The sequence below is a fragment of the Zalophus californianus genome, chromosome 10, assembly GCF_009762305.2.
Source record: "Zalophus californianus isolate mZalCal1 chromosome 10, mZalCal1.pri.v2, whole genome shotgun sequence".
In the NCBI taxonomy this organism is placed as follows: Eukaryota; Metazoa; Chordata; class Mammalia; order Carnivora; family Otariidae; genus Zalophus; species Zalophus californianus.
Window position 1 is genome coordinate 48376086 of NC_045604.1, and position 17721 is coordinate 48393806.

The 17721-nt window shown below is 39.3% G+C and overlaps 1 protein-coding gene across 7 annotated transcripts in view; it reads left to right on the forward strand.

Annotated features, from left to right (window-relative positions):
• ABL2 (ABL proto-oncogene 2, non-receptor tyrosine kinase) overlaps positions 1-17721 on the forward strand; it is a 115244-nt gene that overhangs the window by 84871 nt on the left and 12652 nt on the right. For 4 of the 7 annotated variants that reach the window (XM_027610727.2, XM_027610730.2, XM_027610728.2 and 1 more), the window contains exons 2-10: positions 2213-2275; positions 3462-3632; positions 7878-8173; positions 10631-10903; positions 11991-12075; positions 13178-13355; positions 13977-14161; positions 15609-15761; positions 16987-17076. In XM_027610727.2, coding sequence (XP_027466528.2) covers positions 2213-2275; positions 3462-3632; positions 7878-8173; positions 10631-10903; positions 11991-12075; positions 13178-13355; positions 13977-14161; positions 15609-15761; positions 16987-17076 — 1494 coding nt within the window. Of the gene's footprint in view, positions 1-2212; positions 2276-3461; positions 3633-7877; positions 8174-9045; positions 9693-10630; positions 10904-11990; positions 12076-13177; positions 13356-13976; positions 14162-15608; positions 15762-16986; positions 17077-17721 lie in introns of those variants that run through there. The other 3 variants (XM_027610729.2, XM_027610733.2, XM_027610734.2) reach the window with 2 other exon arrangements.

Here is a 17721-nt window from a genome sequence, read left to right on the forward strand (position 1 = left end):
AAATCAGGAGTGTGGTAAAACCCAGGAGAGAGATGATGGTGGTAACAGGGTAGTAGTGGAGAGAGTGAGAAGTGGATAGATTCTCGGTATATTTTGGAAGGCAGTGCCAAAAGAAGGTTTCCTTATGGATTGGATGCAAAAAAGGAGTCCTGAGTGATTCCAAGGTTTTTCCTTTTGTGTCCTCCCCCCCAGTTTTATTGATCTAATTGACAAATTAATTGTGTAAGTTTAAGGTGTACAGTTTGTCAATTTGATAGTTGCATATTGCGTAGTGATTACCACCACAGCCTTAGCTAATACCTGCATCACATCACAAAATTATTTCTTTTTTTGTGGTGAGAACATTTAGTATCTAGTCTCTTAGCAACTTTCAAGTAGATAATACAGTATTACTAACTATAATCACTGTGCTATATGTTAGTTGCCCAGAATTTACTCATCTTATAGCTAGAAGTTTGTATTCAAACTTCAAGGTTTTTGGCCTGAGCAGCTGAAAAGAAGAAATTGCCTCTAACTGAGATGGGAAATTCTGGGGGGAGAAGCAGATTTGGGGAAAGAACGGAGAGTGTTTTTCTCTAAGCCCAAATAGTGTTATTAGTGATTTATAATCTTTATATTCTGAAGCTCAGAATGACGTATAGTAGATGTTCACTAAAATTATTAGTTTTGTAAACCTTAAGTGTTCATATGTTGGGTTTCACAAAGTAAGTATAATTGTATGGCATTTACTGGTTTTGGCCTGCTAGGATTTAAGAGTTAGTTTCAATATCTGTTTAATTATTGTTTCTAACTTCATCATTGATAGTACAGAAATTCTTATTACCCTTGATTTTTGTTCCTCTTATAATCGCAAACAAGGGGGACTTCTGTCCAAAAAGAAGAACGTGTACTTGAACTGTTATCAAACATTATAATGTTAACACCATCATTGGCAAGAAACATCTATTAGTGAGGATCATGTGATACTCAGTATAGAATCTAATAAATATTAAAATATTCTCTATACTCTTTTGGCAGTTCTTTTCATTTTAATAAAGGATTGGCATTTTGTAGCCCCATGGAAATTCTGAGTGGATACTTTCCCAAGCATAAAGAGAAACATAGTACATGTGACTTGTTTGAAGGATGTATCATAGAATATGGTGTTTTGTTTGGTAATCCTAATTGGTTATCTTAGTACATAATATAGCTGTTTCCATTCATTCCTTGTAACTGCATTTAAACAAGGAGCAATACATCTGATTCATATTAACTTTTCAGGGCATCTGGGCATACCTTCAGATTTGTCATAATCTTTTTTTTAAGATTTTATTTATTTATTTGATAGAGATAGAGAGCACAAGCAGGTGGAGTGGCAAGCAGAGGGAGAGGGAGAAGCAGGCTCCCCACTGAGGAAGGAGCCCGACGTGGGGCGTGATCCCAGGCCTCCGGGATCATGACCTGAGCTGAAGGCAGCCGCTTAATCGACTGAGTCACCCAGGCTGCTCCTGTCCTAATATTCTTAATGGGAAACAAAATTAGCTCTGAAATTATAAAGATACATTCCTTTTAAGAGGAGGAAGGAATGTGATGAAGTGAACTCTGAAACTATTAGGAAAATTACAATCCAACCTACTACAGAAATTTCTGTAGACCGTTATGGAGCCATTTTTAAAACATTGGTTAATGCTGTTTTAAGATTAGAATACATCTCACTATTTCCCATCACTTATATTTTTGTATAATTTGGTCAGTCAGCAGTTATTGAACACATAGTATGTAACTTGCTAGAAAAAAGATACAGTTTTCATGCTAAGGAGTATATTGTAAAGTTTGGGAAGTAAACATCAGTTGAGGATATTGTAAAGATAAAGATAGAGGGTCCAAATGCAGCAAGTGTATATAGGGAGTAGGGAGCGTGTGAGGCTTCCTAGGGGAGGGTACGTTGGAGCTGAGTGTTATAAAATAAGTGAGCCAGTCAAAAGAAGGGTGGGATGAGATCACATCCCATGTAGCCAGGACTATGTGAACAAAGGCACAAAAAAGGAGCAAGCGTGGTGTGTGTTAAAGTTTAGAATTTGAAGTTTGGAGGGGGGAAGTGTAAGCAGGAGAAGTAGGTAGGAGAGACCTGATCATAAAAGACCTTGAAGGCCATTAAAGAGATTTTAGCGTGATGGTGAACTATTAAAGAATCTTAAGAAGAGTGACCTGGTCAAATTTTTGTTTTAAATAGATCACTTTGCCAGCTGTGTGGAGGATGGCTTTGAGGGAGACAAGACTGGAGGCAGTAGTCCAGGTGAGAGATGGTGGGGATCTGATCTGAGGCATTGGCAGTAGAGATGGAGAGGAGGGGGTGGGGTTGAAAAAAAATAAAGCCACAGATTCAAGGGTTTTTCTCCTTCAGATATAATAGTCAATTTTAAATTAAGAATGAGTGGAGGGAGGAGAGAGAGAGATGCTAGAAAAGTGTTGTTACATCACAATAGGTAATTGGAGAGTGGCAGACAGCCGCTATAAACAGTTCCTGTGATCGAGCAAATCACTACTGAAGACAGTGTATTTTTTGTGTAAGTGACCTGGATTGCAAGAAGCAGGTGATCTTTATAGGGATCACCTGTTTTGTGTAGTGTGACTAAATTTAGGAACCCATAAAGCCTTGAGGAAAAAACCAGGTCTTACAAGGCTTCAACCCTTACACATGGTAGATACTCAGATGGCTATTGGTGATATTTTCTAGAGCCTTCAATTAAGTTCTCAAGATATTTACAAAAATGTACCACCTAGGAAAAGAAAATAAGGTAAAAACTTTTTAAAACAACCGTTGGAAGCTGTTATATTTTAGACAGTGCATAGTAATACAAAGGTATTTTGGAGTGCCAAGAATATTTGTATAAAGCCAAAAGATTTTTCTGTTGTTTAACAGATAATTTTAGTATTTTTGTTTTTTTTTGGAAGCACTGTTTCTATAATTTTTCTATGTGTAAGTGGAGGATCTGGATTTATGCAATATATTCATATTTCTTAAAGTCTCTGTTATCTTTTCCACAGTTTGTTTTATGTGGAGAGAATCAGGGAAGAAGGGTAGTTTGGGAGGACTTATAAAACAGAACTTAAAACCGCCATCACCACAAAATAGCCTATATGTTTTATAAAACGAATTGCCATTTTTTGTTTTTTTTCCATTTTGAGAAAACTGCTTTTTCTATTTCTGATTTTGGTGAGTACATATAAATCACAGCTAAATGCTCATTTTGTGATCTATTCTCTGTCTCGTTACATTTTCAACAAGTAGACTTCTCTCAAGCTTAGGAGACAGTGCCATTTGCTCATTCTTCATGGCTCCATATTATACAGTTCTTTTCCACTCTGGAGCCATCAGTGTATACATGCCAGCAGCTAAAATACTATGTACGTACTGAATTCAAGTGAATTTTTAACTGTTGAACTTACTGTGAATTCCTTTCTCTTTTTATGTCTTTCAGAAGCCTTGCACCGCCCCTATGGTTGTGATGTTGAACCCCAGGCACTGAACGAAGCCATCAGGTGGAGCTCCAAGGAGAACTTACTTGGAGCCACTGAGAGCGACCCTAATCTCTTTGTTGCACTTTATGATTTTGTAGCCAGTGGTGATAACACACTCAGCATCACTAAAGGTGAGCTTCACTTTTCAGTTTTCATTAATGCTTAAGAAATAAAGGGGTCTGTTCTAGATTCTGTCTCTGACTAAAATTAGGTGATTTGGGCCCAAATACTTTGGGTTCATTATCTTGGTTTTGTTTTATTTTTGTTTTTTAAAAAAAACCTGTGTATGGGATAGTGTTAATTTGTCTCCTTTATAGGGCTTATTAAGGGTAAGAGGAGATAAAGTACTTTAGAAAAAGCGCCTCACGGTATATACATAAACTTTTCTCATTCTCAGGACTCAGTACTCTCTGTAATATGCCAGCATTCATCTTTTGTGACGGTAAGGTTTACTATACACCTCTTCTAATGGAGCTGTGGCTGAGATGAGTCATGTTGCCATAGCCGGGTGCTACTTAGTGTTGTCCCTGAGCTGACTGCCTGTCTGAGAACAGTTCGTTACCAGTCCTCATTGTTAAGATTAAGTACTTGTTCCCAATATGTAAACTGACTATATCACTAAGCATACTACTTACTGTTTAGTTCAGCTGACATTTTTTTTTTTTTTTTTGGGAACAAGATTTTGAACAAGAAGAAAGTAGTCCAGTGATTTCATATTCTGGCGCAATGTGTCTTATTGTGGACTTGCTTTGAGTAGCACTGGCCGAGACAAATGTCTCATCTCTGTTTAAATGGGTTAGTGAAAGGAGTCATAGGAAGGGTTTCTATTGTAGTAATGCTCTCAAGAGAGTAGTAGTTTATTTCAGTAGGAAATTCTTGTAAAAGGGAGGACTAAGAACATGACCAAGTAAAATCATCCATTATTAGTTTTTTTGAACAAAGAAAATGTGGAACTTTTATGAGAAAGGATGCCTGGCTGGCTCAGTCGGTAGAGTGTGTGACTCTTGATCTTGGGGTTATGAGTTTGAGCCCCTCATTGGGTGTAGAGATTACTTTAAAAAAAAAAATGAAAGAAAGCAGCATGGGACATTCTCATTGTGTCCTTGAATTGGATTGCTAATCTGCATAAGCTTGTTCTTTTGAACCTATGAATGCCTCCTCCTATTTCAGGATAATTTTTAACTTAAGTGAAATTGTAATTTAAATGATAATTTGTCAAACATATGCCTTTTCTTTTTGTAAGGTTCAGAATGAGGTATTAAATGGGAGTGAATATACCAAATTAAGATAGGCCTCCATTCAGGGAATTTTACCCTTTTATAAAATTTTTATATGCATCCATTTTTTAAATCCAGCCACATTAATCAAGAACAGAAACCTGTAACTCAAACTGGGGTAGAGACGTGTTCCAGAGTGGGTGTGAGGCAGATACATATACCTATGCCAGGAGGTGTCAAAGGTGTAGGAAAAGTAATGTGTGTGATCCCCTAGTGTCAAGTTACTTGAAGACTTTGGATGGTTTTGGCGGGGGGGGGATGGTGGTAGTATTTGTATGTGTGTGAGGTTTATGCATTGAGGGAAAATTTTACACAAAGTTTTAGGATAAAACAGGATTTCAAAGAATTTTATACTGTGCAGTAGTTTCTTTGGGCTACAACACACCCTTTTACCTTTATCAGTACTTCAGTGGAGAAGTTTGTGAAGCAGTGACTCAGTACATTCTTTCCTAGATATGCTTTTCATGTCACCATTTTCCAAGATAGTTCCGTCACCAAGGAAACATCGATAAAGACAGTCTGTTGATACCTTAGTTACCGGTTATGGCAACTGCTAGTGTGCAGCTCAAGTGCTGGGATTCTTGTTCTTTCATGGCGAACAGTGATTTGTCTTAAACTCCCTGAAATGTCAGATTTTTCTATCAGGTTCTTATTGATATAAAATGATGTCATGCGGGTGCCTCGGTGGCTCAGTTGGTTAAGCGACTGCCTTCGGCTCAGGTCATGATCCCGGAGTCCCAGGATTGAGTCCCGCATCAGGCTCCCTGCTCAGCGGGGAGTCTGCTTCTCCCTCTGACCCTCTCCACTCATGCTCTCTCTCACATAAATAAATAAAATCTTAAAAAAAAATGTCATGCTAAAGCTATTTTATTTATTTATTTTTTTAAAGATTTATTTATTTATTTGAGAGAGAGAGAATGAGAGAGAGTACATGAGAGGGGGGAGGGTCAGAGGGAGAAGCAGGCTCCCTTACTGAGCAGGGAGCCCGATGTGGGACTTGATCCTGGGATCGAGTCCGGGGTCATGACCTGAGCCGAAGGCAGTCGCTTAACCAACTGAGCCACCCAGGCGCCCTAAAGCTATTTTATTTTAAAGGACAAGAAAATATATTTGAAAAATAATGATACTTATTTTAGTTCCTTCTTTGAGATTGTTTTTTGCTTGAATTACAAAACAGAGTTCTCCCAACATTTCTCCGTCAGTACATCCCATTAGTCATACCCCTGTCAATTTCCATGGTACTCAACTTCCAGAGTAGGAAATTCTCCTCCTAACTTCCAAAGGGAGGAAAACAAACAAAAACCTAGGGTTTTTGACTGTATCCTACTTATGATGACCTGCCATTACCAGTTATTTGTCAGGAAGCAACAATGATATACTTGATGTCTATTTTTTCTAGTTCTTGTGGTACAATAGAGAAAAGCTGCAGAGGAACAAGTTTTACTTAGCTTTTGTAGTAGCACTGAGTTTTTTGTTTTTGTTTTCCTGCAAATATGGCTGGGGAGTATTTATCTGTGCACTGGTGCATTTCCGCAACCACACCACACCACACACACACCTATCTATCCATCTGTACATACGTGTATTTTATGAGTACATACTCCTAGGTTTTTGTCATTGAATGTCTCACATCCAGGTGTCAATGTGAGATAGTGGGAGCTGATAAAGTTGTCCTATGATAAACATTTCTCTGGGTTGCTGGAAAAGTTTGATGACTTCCAGAATAATGATTTTGAGCTTTTCCTCAGTGGCCTTTGTCTGATAACTAGTGGGCCATGTGCTTTTAATTGGTTTGGTTTTCTTCTGCTGACACTGAGAAGTAGGTGTGAACTCTGTAGGAAGGCGTGCATCTCTCAGAGATAAGGGCCTAAGACCTTATAGCATTTCTTTAGGTTATTAGTTGTTACTAATGATATCTCTCATCCTTTCCTGTTTTGTCTGAGTTGCAAGTTTAGGGGAAAAATGTATATTAAGGAGTTTAAAGTTGGTGTTCACAACTTTTAACAGAGAGATCAAGGACATTGACGTTGATAGCAAGCAAAGACATTCTGAGTAACTTGTCTTGGCTTCCAGCTTCAGTGTCAGCTTCCCTTCCCACATACTAATTTTAGAGGAATGAATAGGACTGACTCATATTCATGGGGAATGGGAGGGAAGTTGGGAAACTATAACTGTTAAAACTTGAGTCCTGGAATGTGCTTTGGGAGTTCTACTTGCCCACCCCCCAAGCAGTAGCTCTATGGTCTGTGCTTCTATTTTGTTTTGTTTTCTTATTTTTTTGTTTTTTACATAAATGGTTTTGTGGACTCGGTGCCAACTGAAATTTAGAAGTAACTTTGTATTTCATATTTCTTATCCCTAAACCTTGATTGTTATTAACATTGAACCATATATGAGATATATTCCTTGACAAACTGTTAAGAGAAAAAATGAATTTTTTTTGAGGGGTGAGACTGTGTCATTTTCCAGAATAACCTTTCTGTCTTTTTTTTAACTGAAGTATAGTCGACACACAATATTACATTACTCCCAGATATACAACATAGTGATTTACTCTATACGTTATACTTTGCTCACTTCAAGTGTAGCTACCATCTGTCACTACACAATACTATTACAATACCATCAACTATATTCCCTATGCTGTTGTACCTTTTATCTTGGTGATTTATTCATTCTCTAAAGGGATTTAAGCCTGTATCTCCTACTCCCCTTAACCCATTTTGCCCATTGCCCCACCCTCTCCCCTCTGGCAACCATCGTTGTCTTTGTATTTATGGGTTCATAACCTTTCTATCTTTGTATGCCACCATACTATACCACACATGGGGTTTCCTAAAGAAATTTTTTTAGTTGGTGTAAAAACCATTAGTAAGTGCCAGAAGGTTATATCTAACTAGGCTGCTCTGTTTAAGCTACAGGCTAAAGAGATCAATCAGGATATGATGAACAGCCAAGTTTGTTTTCATTGTTTTTTAAAAAAATGTTGGCATAAGAGTTCATGATTGATTTTTCACTGAGTTCTGAGTTTGACAATAGACTGCTGCTGCTTGAGGTAAAGCCCTAACATCTTCTCTTCTCTGATGACTTCCTGGCTAGGTGAAAAGCTGCGAGTCCTTGGTTATAACCAGAATGGTGAGTGGAGTGAAGTTCGCTCCAAGAATGGACAAGGTTGGGTACCAAGCAACTACATCACCCCAGTGAACAGCTTGGAGAAACATTCCTGGTACCATGGACCAGTGTCGCGCAGTGCAGCAGAGTATCTACTCAGCAGTCTAATCAATGGCAGTTTCCTGGTGCGAGAAAGCGAGAGCAGCCCCGGGCAGCTGTCGATCTCGCTCAGGTATGAGGGGCGTGTGTATCACTACAGGATCAATACCACCACGGATGGCAAGGTAAGACTGGCCAGCACCGCCTGTAGGTGTGGACTGGCTGTTCTTTAGAAAAAATACTCAGAATGACTAAAGAATATAGTTTTTATGTCAGACATGAAATAAAATAATCACTGATGTGAATTTGGCCTATTTGGCATGTGAGAGCTTACTCTTTTCAAAAGAATATGGTAATGGGAATTAAAAACAGTATTACATTAATAGTTTAATGATGAGATAGATTTGAAGGTGAGTGAAGGAAACGGTTATAAGTTAGCAGTCTAATCATCATCAATATACAGATATAGGTACTTCCAATATGTTGTAGAGAATTGACAAATTAAGCCTTGGATCTTTGAAAATTATAATAATCTCTACCAGAAAGTTCACAGAGTAAGAATTTGGGCTTCTGAGACTGGGATTGATGCGTAATGTATGTTACTATAAATAGATTAATCAGCCATTTAGCAATGTACATGTTGGAAAGACCAACCATTGTAGAGTGGTTGTGTTAGAATGGAGCTGTTTTACTTTATAAACTGTGAAGCATACATAGGTTTATGTCCATTCTGTTGAACAGTAAATTTACATTGAGTCATTTGTTCTGTTCTTTCCATCTGTGTGATATGCATAGTAGGGGAAAGCACAGGGTTTGCCAAGAGCAAGCGGACCTAGTTTGCTGGGTACCTCCACCGTTGATATTTGTTAACTTTGTGACCTTACTCTAAGCCTCAATTTTTCATCCCAATTTACTGGATCGTCATGAGGATTAAATGAAGTAATTTCCTTAAAACATAATGGCTGCTACAAAGTAGGAAATAATTATTAATTCTGTTTCTCTTTTGCATCACCTTACAGACATATTGTCTCCTGATGAAACCACATAGAATCAGATAAGTGATAATGTAGGAGGGACCTAGCAGCTCTACTTCTGGTTACATACCGAACAGAAATGAGTGCATATATGTACAGAAGACACGTACATAATGTTCGTAGTCACATTATTTGTCATAGTCCCAAATTAGAAACACAAAATTGTCTAACAACAGAATGAATTAATAAATTGTGTATTCATAAAATAGAATCTCATACAACAACAAAAAATGAATGTAGTACTACTGTATACAGTCTGACGAAAATCTGTGGCCCGCCCAGTTGCCTGCTTCTGTAAATAAAATTTTATTGGAACACAGCCACACTCACTTGTTTATGTATTGTCTGGCTGCTTCTTCATTCTTACAGCAGCTTTGAGTAGTTATGACAGAGGCACCATGGCCACAAGCCTAAAATATTTACTCTCTGGCCCTCTGCAGAAGTGTGTTGACCCATGTCGTAGGTGAGTCTCACACATGTAAAGCTGAGTGAAAGGAGTTAGTGATTGTCAGGGGTTGGGCGTGAAGGGAATGTGAATGGCTGCTGATGGTATGGGGTTTCTTTGTAGGCTGATGGAAGTGTTCTGGAGTTACATAGTGGTGATGGTTGGACAACTTTGTGAATGTATTAAAGCCACTGAATTGTATACTTGAAAATGGTGGATATAATGGTATGTGAATTATATCACAATAAAGAAAAGTGGAATGAAAGAAAGGCAGGCACAACAGTGCATATTGTATGATTCCATTTGTGTAAGTTCAGAAGCAGGCAAAGCTAATGTAAGGTGTTAGAAGTCAGGAGAGTGGTTATCTTTGAAGGAGTGAATAGCTTAGCTGGGAGGGTGCTGGTAGTGTTATAATTCTTGGTGTGGGAGAGGTTTATGTGGGTGGCTCACCTTGTAAAAATCATCAATTCTGCATGTACTATGTATTCTTCTGTATACAACACAAGTTTCTTTTTAAAAAATAAGCTAGCTCCCTTGGGAGATAGGGTTCAAAGACTGCTCATCTTTTGTACTTTAATTACTTGTCACAAATAACTGTTTTGTTAACAACCCTGATATAAAATTGTGGCTCTTTTTTTAATGGCCTAGCTACTCAAAAGCACATCCTAATTAAGTAAAAATCGTAAGATCCTAAATACTCTCTTCCTACCAAAAAAAAATGGAAACCAGTGGTTCTCAAGTTATGTTCTGTACAAGATTCTGAGTTGGTATTTCATGGCCTTTCAGAAGAGGGCAGGTCTCCCCCCTTCCCTACTTAAATCAGCATCTCTGCCTCTGTCTTACGGATTTGGGTTTCACAGTCTTGGTGCTTCAAAATATTTGAAGACCAGTGATCTTGATAGCTTGGAAGCTGCCCCCGCCACCCGCCCCCCGCACCCCGCCTCGCCCCAAGCTTCTTTAGGAAACACGGGAAGAGTGGTGTAAAGAGGATTAAACTTAAGTTCTGTGTTTCCCCTTCTCATCATCATTTAATTCTTTCATTTACCTCTGTAAGATAACCTCCTATCTTCGTATCTTCAGACCAGTGAAATTAATGGGCTTTGAAAAAGGTTTTCTGCCCTCTTTTCTAGTTGCTTTAGCTTTTCTCCTGCCTGCCTCACCAGGTGTACGTCACTGCTGAGAGCCGCTTTAGCACCCTGGCGGAACTCGTGCACCATCACTCCACTGTGGCCGACGGGCTGGTGACAACATTACACTACCCAGCGCCCAAGTGTAATAAGCCCACAGTCTATGGTGTGTCCCCCATCCATGACAAATGGGAAATGGAACGAACAGATATTACCATGAAGCACAAACTTGGGGGCGGTCAGTATGGAGAAGTTTATGTTGGCGTCTGGAAGAAATACAGCCTTACGGTTGCTGTGAAAACATTGAAGGTGGGTTGCTGAGAATTACAGTTTCCAGGCTTTTTTTTTTTTAATTTGTGCTGAATCACTTGGAAATATGAGTGTGCCCTTCTTTAACTTTGGAACGCTTTCCACCCACTGGTGCCAAGCACATCAACAAATTGATGATTAACCTTAGTGCCATTGCTGACAGTGCAGGGGCAGATTATTCACTGCAACGCAGTGAAACCCACATGTGGGGAAGGTTGGTCTCTGGAGGCTGTTGATGTAGGTCTTAGTGGAAGGTTAGGAGCAGATTTTAAGTTATAAAAGCAAAACAAGCTGTTTTGCTTCCTGAGGATGACCCCTGCTGGATAGTATTGTTCATGCAGTGCTCAAGGATCACGGGCTCTCTCTTCTGTCCTTGAGCTCTCTGCCTTGTGCTCCCCCATCTCTCTTAGATCACTTTTTCTTGTTCCTAACAGTCACAGAAATCTTTTTCCTGATGCCGTTGTCTTCTTTAAGCAACCTAGTATCCAATTACAGTGTTGTCACTCATTCCATTCTCTGAAGATCTCCCATATGCCTCCGTAGCTCTGGCGTATCCTGTGTAAGAGCTGCTCTTTGGCTATGAGTGTAATCAGTTCTGGTCAGCAAACATTTATTAAGCATATTTTGAGTCTGAGACAATATGCATGGCTTTGCAAACATGTATTGCTCCTTAAGGAATTTGTCAGGAAGACAGATGTGTAAACAGCTAACTCTTCTCTCTGCTCTTTTGAAGGCTTAGCTATCTAGGGAAGTAAACTGTCAAGAGCACTGAGTTATCCATCCAGGTCTCCTAGGTCTCAGTCGTGATAGGATGCGGTGGCTGAATTTTGCTTGCCCTTGTAATTTTCACTCCAGTTTCAAATATTGGATAAATTTGGGGACATTTTTCTTTCTTAATTGGATGTCTCTGGAGCATATTACTGGTTCTGATAAAATTTCTTTAAGTAATATTAGCTAAAATATTCAAAAGATACCTCCTTTTAAAGCTGTAGTTTTAGGATTGTGAGTTGACTCAAATGATTAAAATGGGGGTTTGTCCCTCTCCTGTTTTGTTTTTTGTTTTTCTCTTATTTTTCCCCCTTTCCAGGAAGATACCATGGAGGTGGAAGAGTTCCTGAAGGAAGCTGCAGTGATGAAGGAAATCAAGCATCCTAATCTGGTCCAACTATTAGGTGAGGAAGCTTGCCTGAACCATAGGTTTCCTTGAAGGTCCTTGTCTCCCATCCCCGTAATTTGCAAATGCTGCTTTTGAATCACCATGGTGGAAGCTCCAGGTGCAAATCTGCTTCAGTAGATGGTTGTCATTTTAATCAGCAGGCTCTCTGTTTAAAATTGCCCTGGAACGGGGTCCTGGCTGGCTCAGTAGAACATCTGACTCTTGATCTTGGGGTCATGAATTCAAGCCCCATGTTTGGTGTAGAGATTACAAACATAAATTAATTCAACAGATTTTAATAAAAATTGCCCAGGAAAAAATGGCCTGGATTGATTACAATATATATAACTGCCCAGCTTGTGGTAATTGCCCCAGATTCAAGGTTAGAATCACTCAAAATGATACCAAACCAAACATTGTCACAAAATATTTTTACAAAATAAAGAGACATAAAGAACTGTTGAAAAGCAGATTACAAATTGTGGCCACACCCATCGGTTTACCTTGCTAAGCAGCAGGTGGTAGCCTGTGTAGAATGGCTCCTCACCTGTTCAGGTCACAAAGAAACTAGTGACTGAACTCTCAGCCCTTTTGAGAGGAGGGCCAGTTTCTTTGGGGGTTCACCTTGAGCCAAATTGTCCCAAAGGAAATAGTCTCTTGTTGATTCTTTACAAGGAATCTGCCGTGTATCAGTGAAATCCTTGACTATGGAAGCAGTCTTTTTACAAAGCATGATACGAGCTGGGCTCACATGCTCTTCAACATACACACAGTTGCTGTTAGTTTTGGATAGATATTGTTAGTGTGCAGGTGAGGATGGGAATCACAGGCATATACAGAACTCAAGACATTTTGGTCTTCTTGACCCCTTGTGGAATTAATGCTTTTGCCCAAACAGGCAAATACTCAGATGCATGTGGATTTCCAGAGAATGATGTCGTGGAAGCCAACAACACCTTCATCTTAACTTTGCTGTGTTATTTTAGGAGAATGTGATGGTGAGAAGGGAAAAGATAACTGCTGAGCTAGACTTTAAAATGTGTCTGTTATTCTTGCTGAAGTGGTTGGGAATTTTTGGAAATATACTAATAAAACAAGCTCTGTTCTTCAACTATCAGGTGTGTGTACTTTGGAGCCACCATTTTACATTGTGACTGAGTACATGCCGTATGGCAACTTGCTTGATTATCTCCGAGAATGCAGTCGAGAAGAGGTGACTGCAGTTGTCCTGCTGTACATGGCCACTCAGATCTCTTCTGCAATGGAGTATCTAGAGAAGAAGAATTTCATCCATAGGTATGTAAAGCCTGGTTATTGCCTGTGACTAACCATGAAGCTACCTTGCTTGAGGTGCAAATAAAAGAATGTGAGAACCTTCCCAGAAATTTCCAGATGATTCAGAAAAGCAATTTTCTCTTTCATAGGGCTTGCCTACTATAATGTGATTTCCAGCTTATAAACCTACTGTATTTTGGTTAAAGTATTAATGGGCCTTTGCTAATTCTCAAAACAGAATGCTCTTTATTTTGCCCAGGACCATTTCGAAGAGCCTTTTGCTCTATCTAATGGCTTAATTTTAAAAATAGTTTTCTATCTTGGTAAAGAACTTAAAGTAAAGCCTTGTAGAAAAGCATCTTTTGCTCACCTCTGAAACCTCTCTCAGTGTACTCGTAAATAGGAAGCCATTTTCTGAAGTCTGCCTCATTCTAGTATCACAACTGCCTCTTGATGATGACTCTACAAGTGACAGATAATTAGTGACTTTCTGCCATGTTAGCAGCTGTCAGCAGATGCTGCTGTGTCTGTCAGCATGGACTTACCAACTCTGCTTGTAGCGCAGAGAACCGAGAAGAGAGTGTTCATGACCATTTTCCTCACCATCTGAATGGAATCACATCAGGGTTCTCTTCTCCACAGAGATCTTGCAGCCCGTAACTGCCTAGTGGGAGAAAACCATGTGGTAAAAGTGGCTGACTTTGGTTTGAGTAGACTGATGACTGGAGACACCTATACTGCTCATGCGGGAGCCAAATTTCCTATTAAATGGACAGCACCAGAGAGTCTTGCCTACAATACCTTCTCAATTAAATCTGACGTCTGGGGTAAGGTCGGAAGGGGCTTCTGTGTCTGTCATTTTATGTTTTTAAACAAATGTTCTTAATTATTTAGAGCTTCTCATTTATGTAATCAGTAAACTCTGCCTTGACCCCCATCCTTCATCAGTCATTCAGCAAGAATTTATTAAATACCTATTATCTGCCAGGCATTGTGTTAGGCACTTAGCATAGAAAAATGTAAAGAAGAAAGTGGGGAAAAAAAAAAAAACAAGTCCCTGCTTTCAGGAAGCTCATAGTCTAGATCTAGGATTGCATTGGAATTTTACTGATCCTCTCTCTGTGAAGCTCCCTGTTTTCCATAGCTCATTTTCTGAGTACTGTGACACAGAGTAGCCTCTTCTTTTCAAAGAAGGCATGATGGAATTGCACCTAGAGTTTATCCTTGTAACTAACTCATCTTGTTTTGGTTGCCCTGGAAAGCAGTCTCATTTAGCAGAGGCTCATGGACTGAACAGGTATAGAAATTTGGGTTGTAGGCCAGCAGAAATAGTTGTAAGATGTTAAATCACTTTTACCAGAAATCTCAAACTAAGAAATAATGTGTGACAAAATCAACCAAATTTTCTTTGCTAGTGTGATTTTTCCCCCTGATTTTAAAGGAGTTCATTTCTATTTTACTCCTTTAATATTAGCTGATCTAAAAACTGGAACTCATTAAATAGATCATAGACTGTTCTAAGAGTAGTTTGGTTCCGTCCCAGACTTTTATGGTCATAATTTATTCTCCCTCACTACAGTAAAAGGGATCTAAATAAAAATTGGAAAATTTATGGGGCACCTGGGTAGCTCAGTTGGTTGAGCATCGGACTCTTGGTTTTGGCTTGGGTTGTGATCTTGGTGTCTTGGTGACGTGGGATCGAGCCCTGCTCGCACTTAGTGGGGAGTCTGCTTGGGATTCTCTGTCCCTCTCCTGCCCCTCCCATCCCCACTCACACGATGTGTGCTCATGCATGCTCTTTCTCTTAAATAAAAACTCTTTTTTAAAAAATTGGGAAATTGGGGGTGGCTGGGTGCCTCAGTCATTAAGCGTCTGCTTTCAGCTCAGGTCATGATCCCAGGGTCCTGGGATCGAGCCCCACATCGGGCTCCCTGCTCAGTGGGGAACCTGCTTCTCCCTCTCCCACTCCCCCTGCTTGTGTTCCCTCTCTCGCTGTGTCTCTCTCTGTCAAATAAATAAAATCTGTAAAAAAAAAAAAATTGGGAAACTTACAGAAACAGCCTTGAGGTTATATCTGAAGCATTTTGTGGCAGGTATCTTAGAAGGACAAGTTCAGCTGTAAGAACTAGAATGCTGTAAGAATTAGAAGAGTATACTAATGTTGTAACAGTGTGAATGTTATCCAAAATTTGAAGAGAAGTTACCTAATAGTATAAAATAGATAACAAATCAGAGAAGAAACATTCAGCTTTTTTTTTAAAATCCCTTTTGCAGCTTTCGGGGTACTGTTGTGGGAAATTGCTACATATGGAATGTCACCGTATCCAGGTATTGACCTGTCTCAGGTGTATGATCTATTGGAAAAAGGATATCGAATGGAACAACCTGAAGGATGCCCCCCTAAGGTTTATGAACTTATGAGAGCATGTGAGTGTTTTCTTTTATATTTTAATTTTGAAGGGTTAAGTCAGTGATTCAGCATGATTAACAAAATAAGAAACTGTTTTCCTCTCAGTGTTAGATTTAATCCAACCTCCTGACATATAAAGGGTTGGTCAGGGGCGCCTCGGTGGCTCAGTCAGTTAAGCGTCTGCCTTCAGCTCAGGTCATGATCTCAGGGCCCTGGAATTGAGCCCCACGTTGGGCTCTGAGCTCAGCGGGGAGTTTGCTTTTCCCTCTGCCTCTGCCTCCTCCCCCCCGGCTCTCTCTCTCTCAAATAAATAAATAAAATCTTAAAAAAAAAAAAAAAGGTTGGTCATTGATCGGCCAGTTGGCATATATGATAAACCATCAAGTTTAATTGGAATCCTAACAACAGTTGTCCATGGTCCATGTATTGACTAAATTTCCTCAAACCAGTTGCATAATAAGGATAATAAGAAATTGGGTTTAGGGGCGCCTGGGTGGCTCAGTCGTTAAGCCTCTGCCTTCGGCTCAGGTCATGATCTCAGGGTCCTGGGATCAAGCCCCACATCAGGCTCCTTGCTCAGTGGGAAGCCTGCTTCTCTCTCTCCTACTCCCTCTGCTTGTGTTCCCTCTCTCGCTGTCTCTCTCTGTCAAATAAAATCTGTAAAAAAAAAAAAAGTTGGGTTTAGAGTTTGGGTAGGGGAAGGCTGCTTTCAACCAGATAAAAATGATTACCAAAGACTGTAGAATACTTGAAAGTAACCTCTCATGAATAAACAGAAGCATCTGACTTCTTACAGATGAGAAAGCTGGAAGGTGAGTAGGGAATTAAATTGCATTGTGTTTAAGCATATGTCTTGTTATTTTCCCTATTGTCCTGTTTTTGTCAAAGTGAACTCTTAAGTTCCTCCTTTCTGATATCCCGTTATATTTCTGAACATGGACAGCTGATTATAAGGTTAGAATGAGTTTGAAGATAGGTCTCACTTCTTTCATTTTTCCAGTAGAAAACAACTTTCCATTTTAGAAACCATTTCCCTACCCCTCTTTATCCCTGTAGTAGAAAGAATAGAAAGACCAGCCCTAGGAAATGGTTTATTACACCTGAGTCTGGAACTGAGAAGCAGCCGCCTCACTGTCATTGTGAACATCCTGGACCTCTGCCTCAGTAGCCTCACTCACAGGTGTGCCACTGGATATTTAATTTCTGAAAGGAGCTTTCAGTATTTCCTTCTTTGTTACATAGGCTGGAAGTGGAGCCCTGCCGACAGGCCTTCTTTTGCTGAAACACATCAGGCTTTTGAAACCATGTTCCATGACTCCAGCATTTCTGAAGGTGGGAATCTGGCAGTTTACTGGTGGTGGCCAGGTCTGGGTGGTGGTAGGGGTGATAATTAACATTTCAAAAATGATAGGCTCCTCTAGTTTGGGACTCCATCTCAGGGGACTGAATTAATTCTTGGCCTTTATTCTTGTTTTGTCCTTTTTTTTTTTTTTTTTGCTATTTTTAAATGTGTCTCTATGTCTCAAGCTTATTTCTAACATTGAAATTGTATTTTAATTAGGAATTCAGTCTCTTCATAAAGAGAAGAAGTTTGGTAGTTCTTAAAGCACCAACACTTAACCATATATGGAAGGGAAGAAAAAATGAGTATGAAGAATATTCCACCTCCCTGAACCATATCTACAAAGACAGTAGCAAACTCAAATCATGAAAGCAATATCCAGAAATTTCATTTCTGGAAATAGATCTTAAGGAAATAATTAAGGGTATGAATAAAGATTTAGCTACAAGGATGTTACATCAGCGTGTAGTTTTTAATATTGAAAAATGAGCAATTTAAAAATCCAGTGGGATGCTAATTATTACATTCACACAATTGAATATTTAAAATGATATTCTAAAATATGTTGACATGGAAAATAGTTTAAAAATGAGCATATTAAGCTATGAACAGTGAGAGCCCTTTTCGTATCTGAA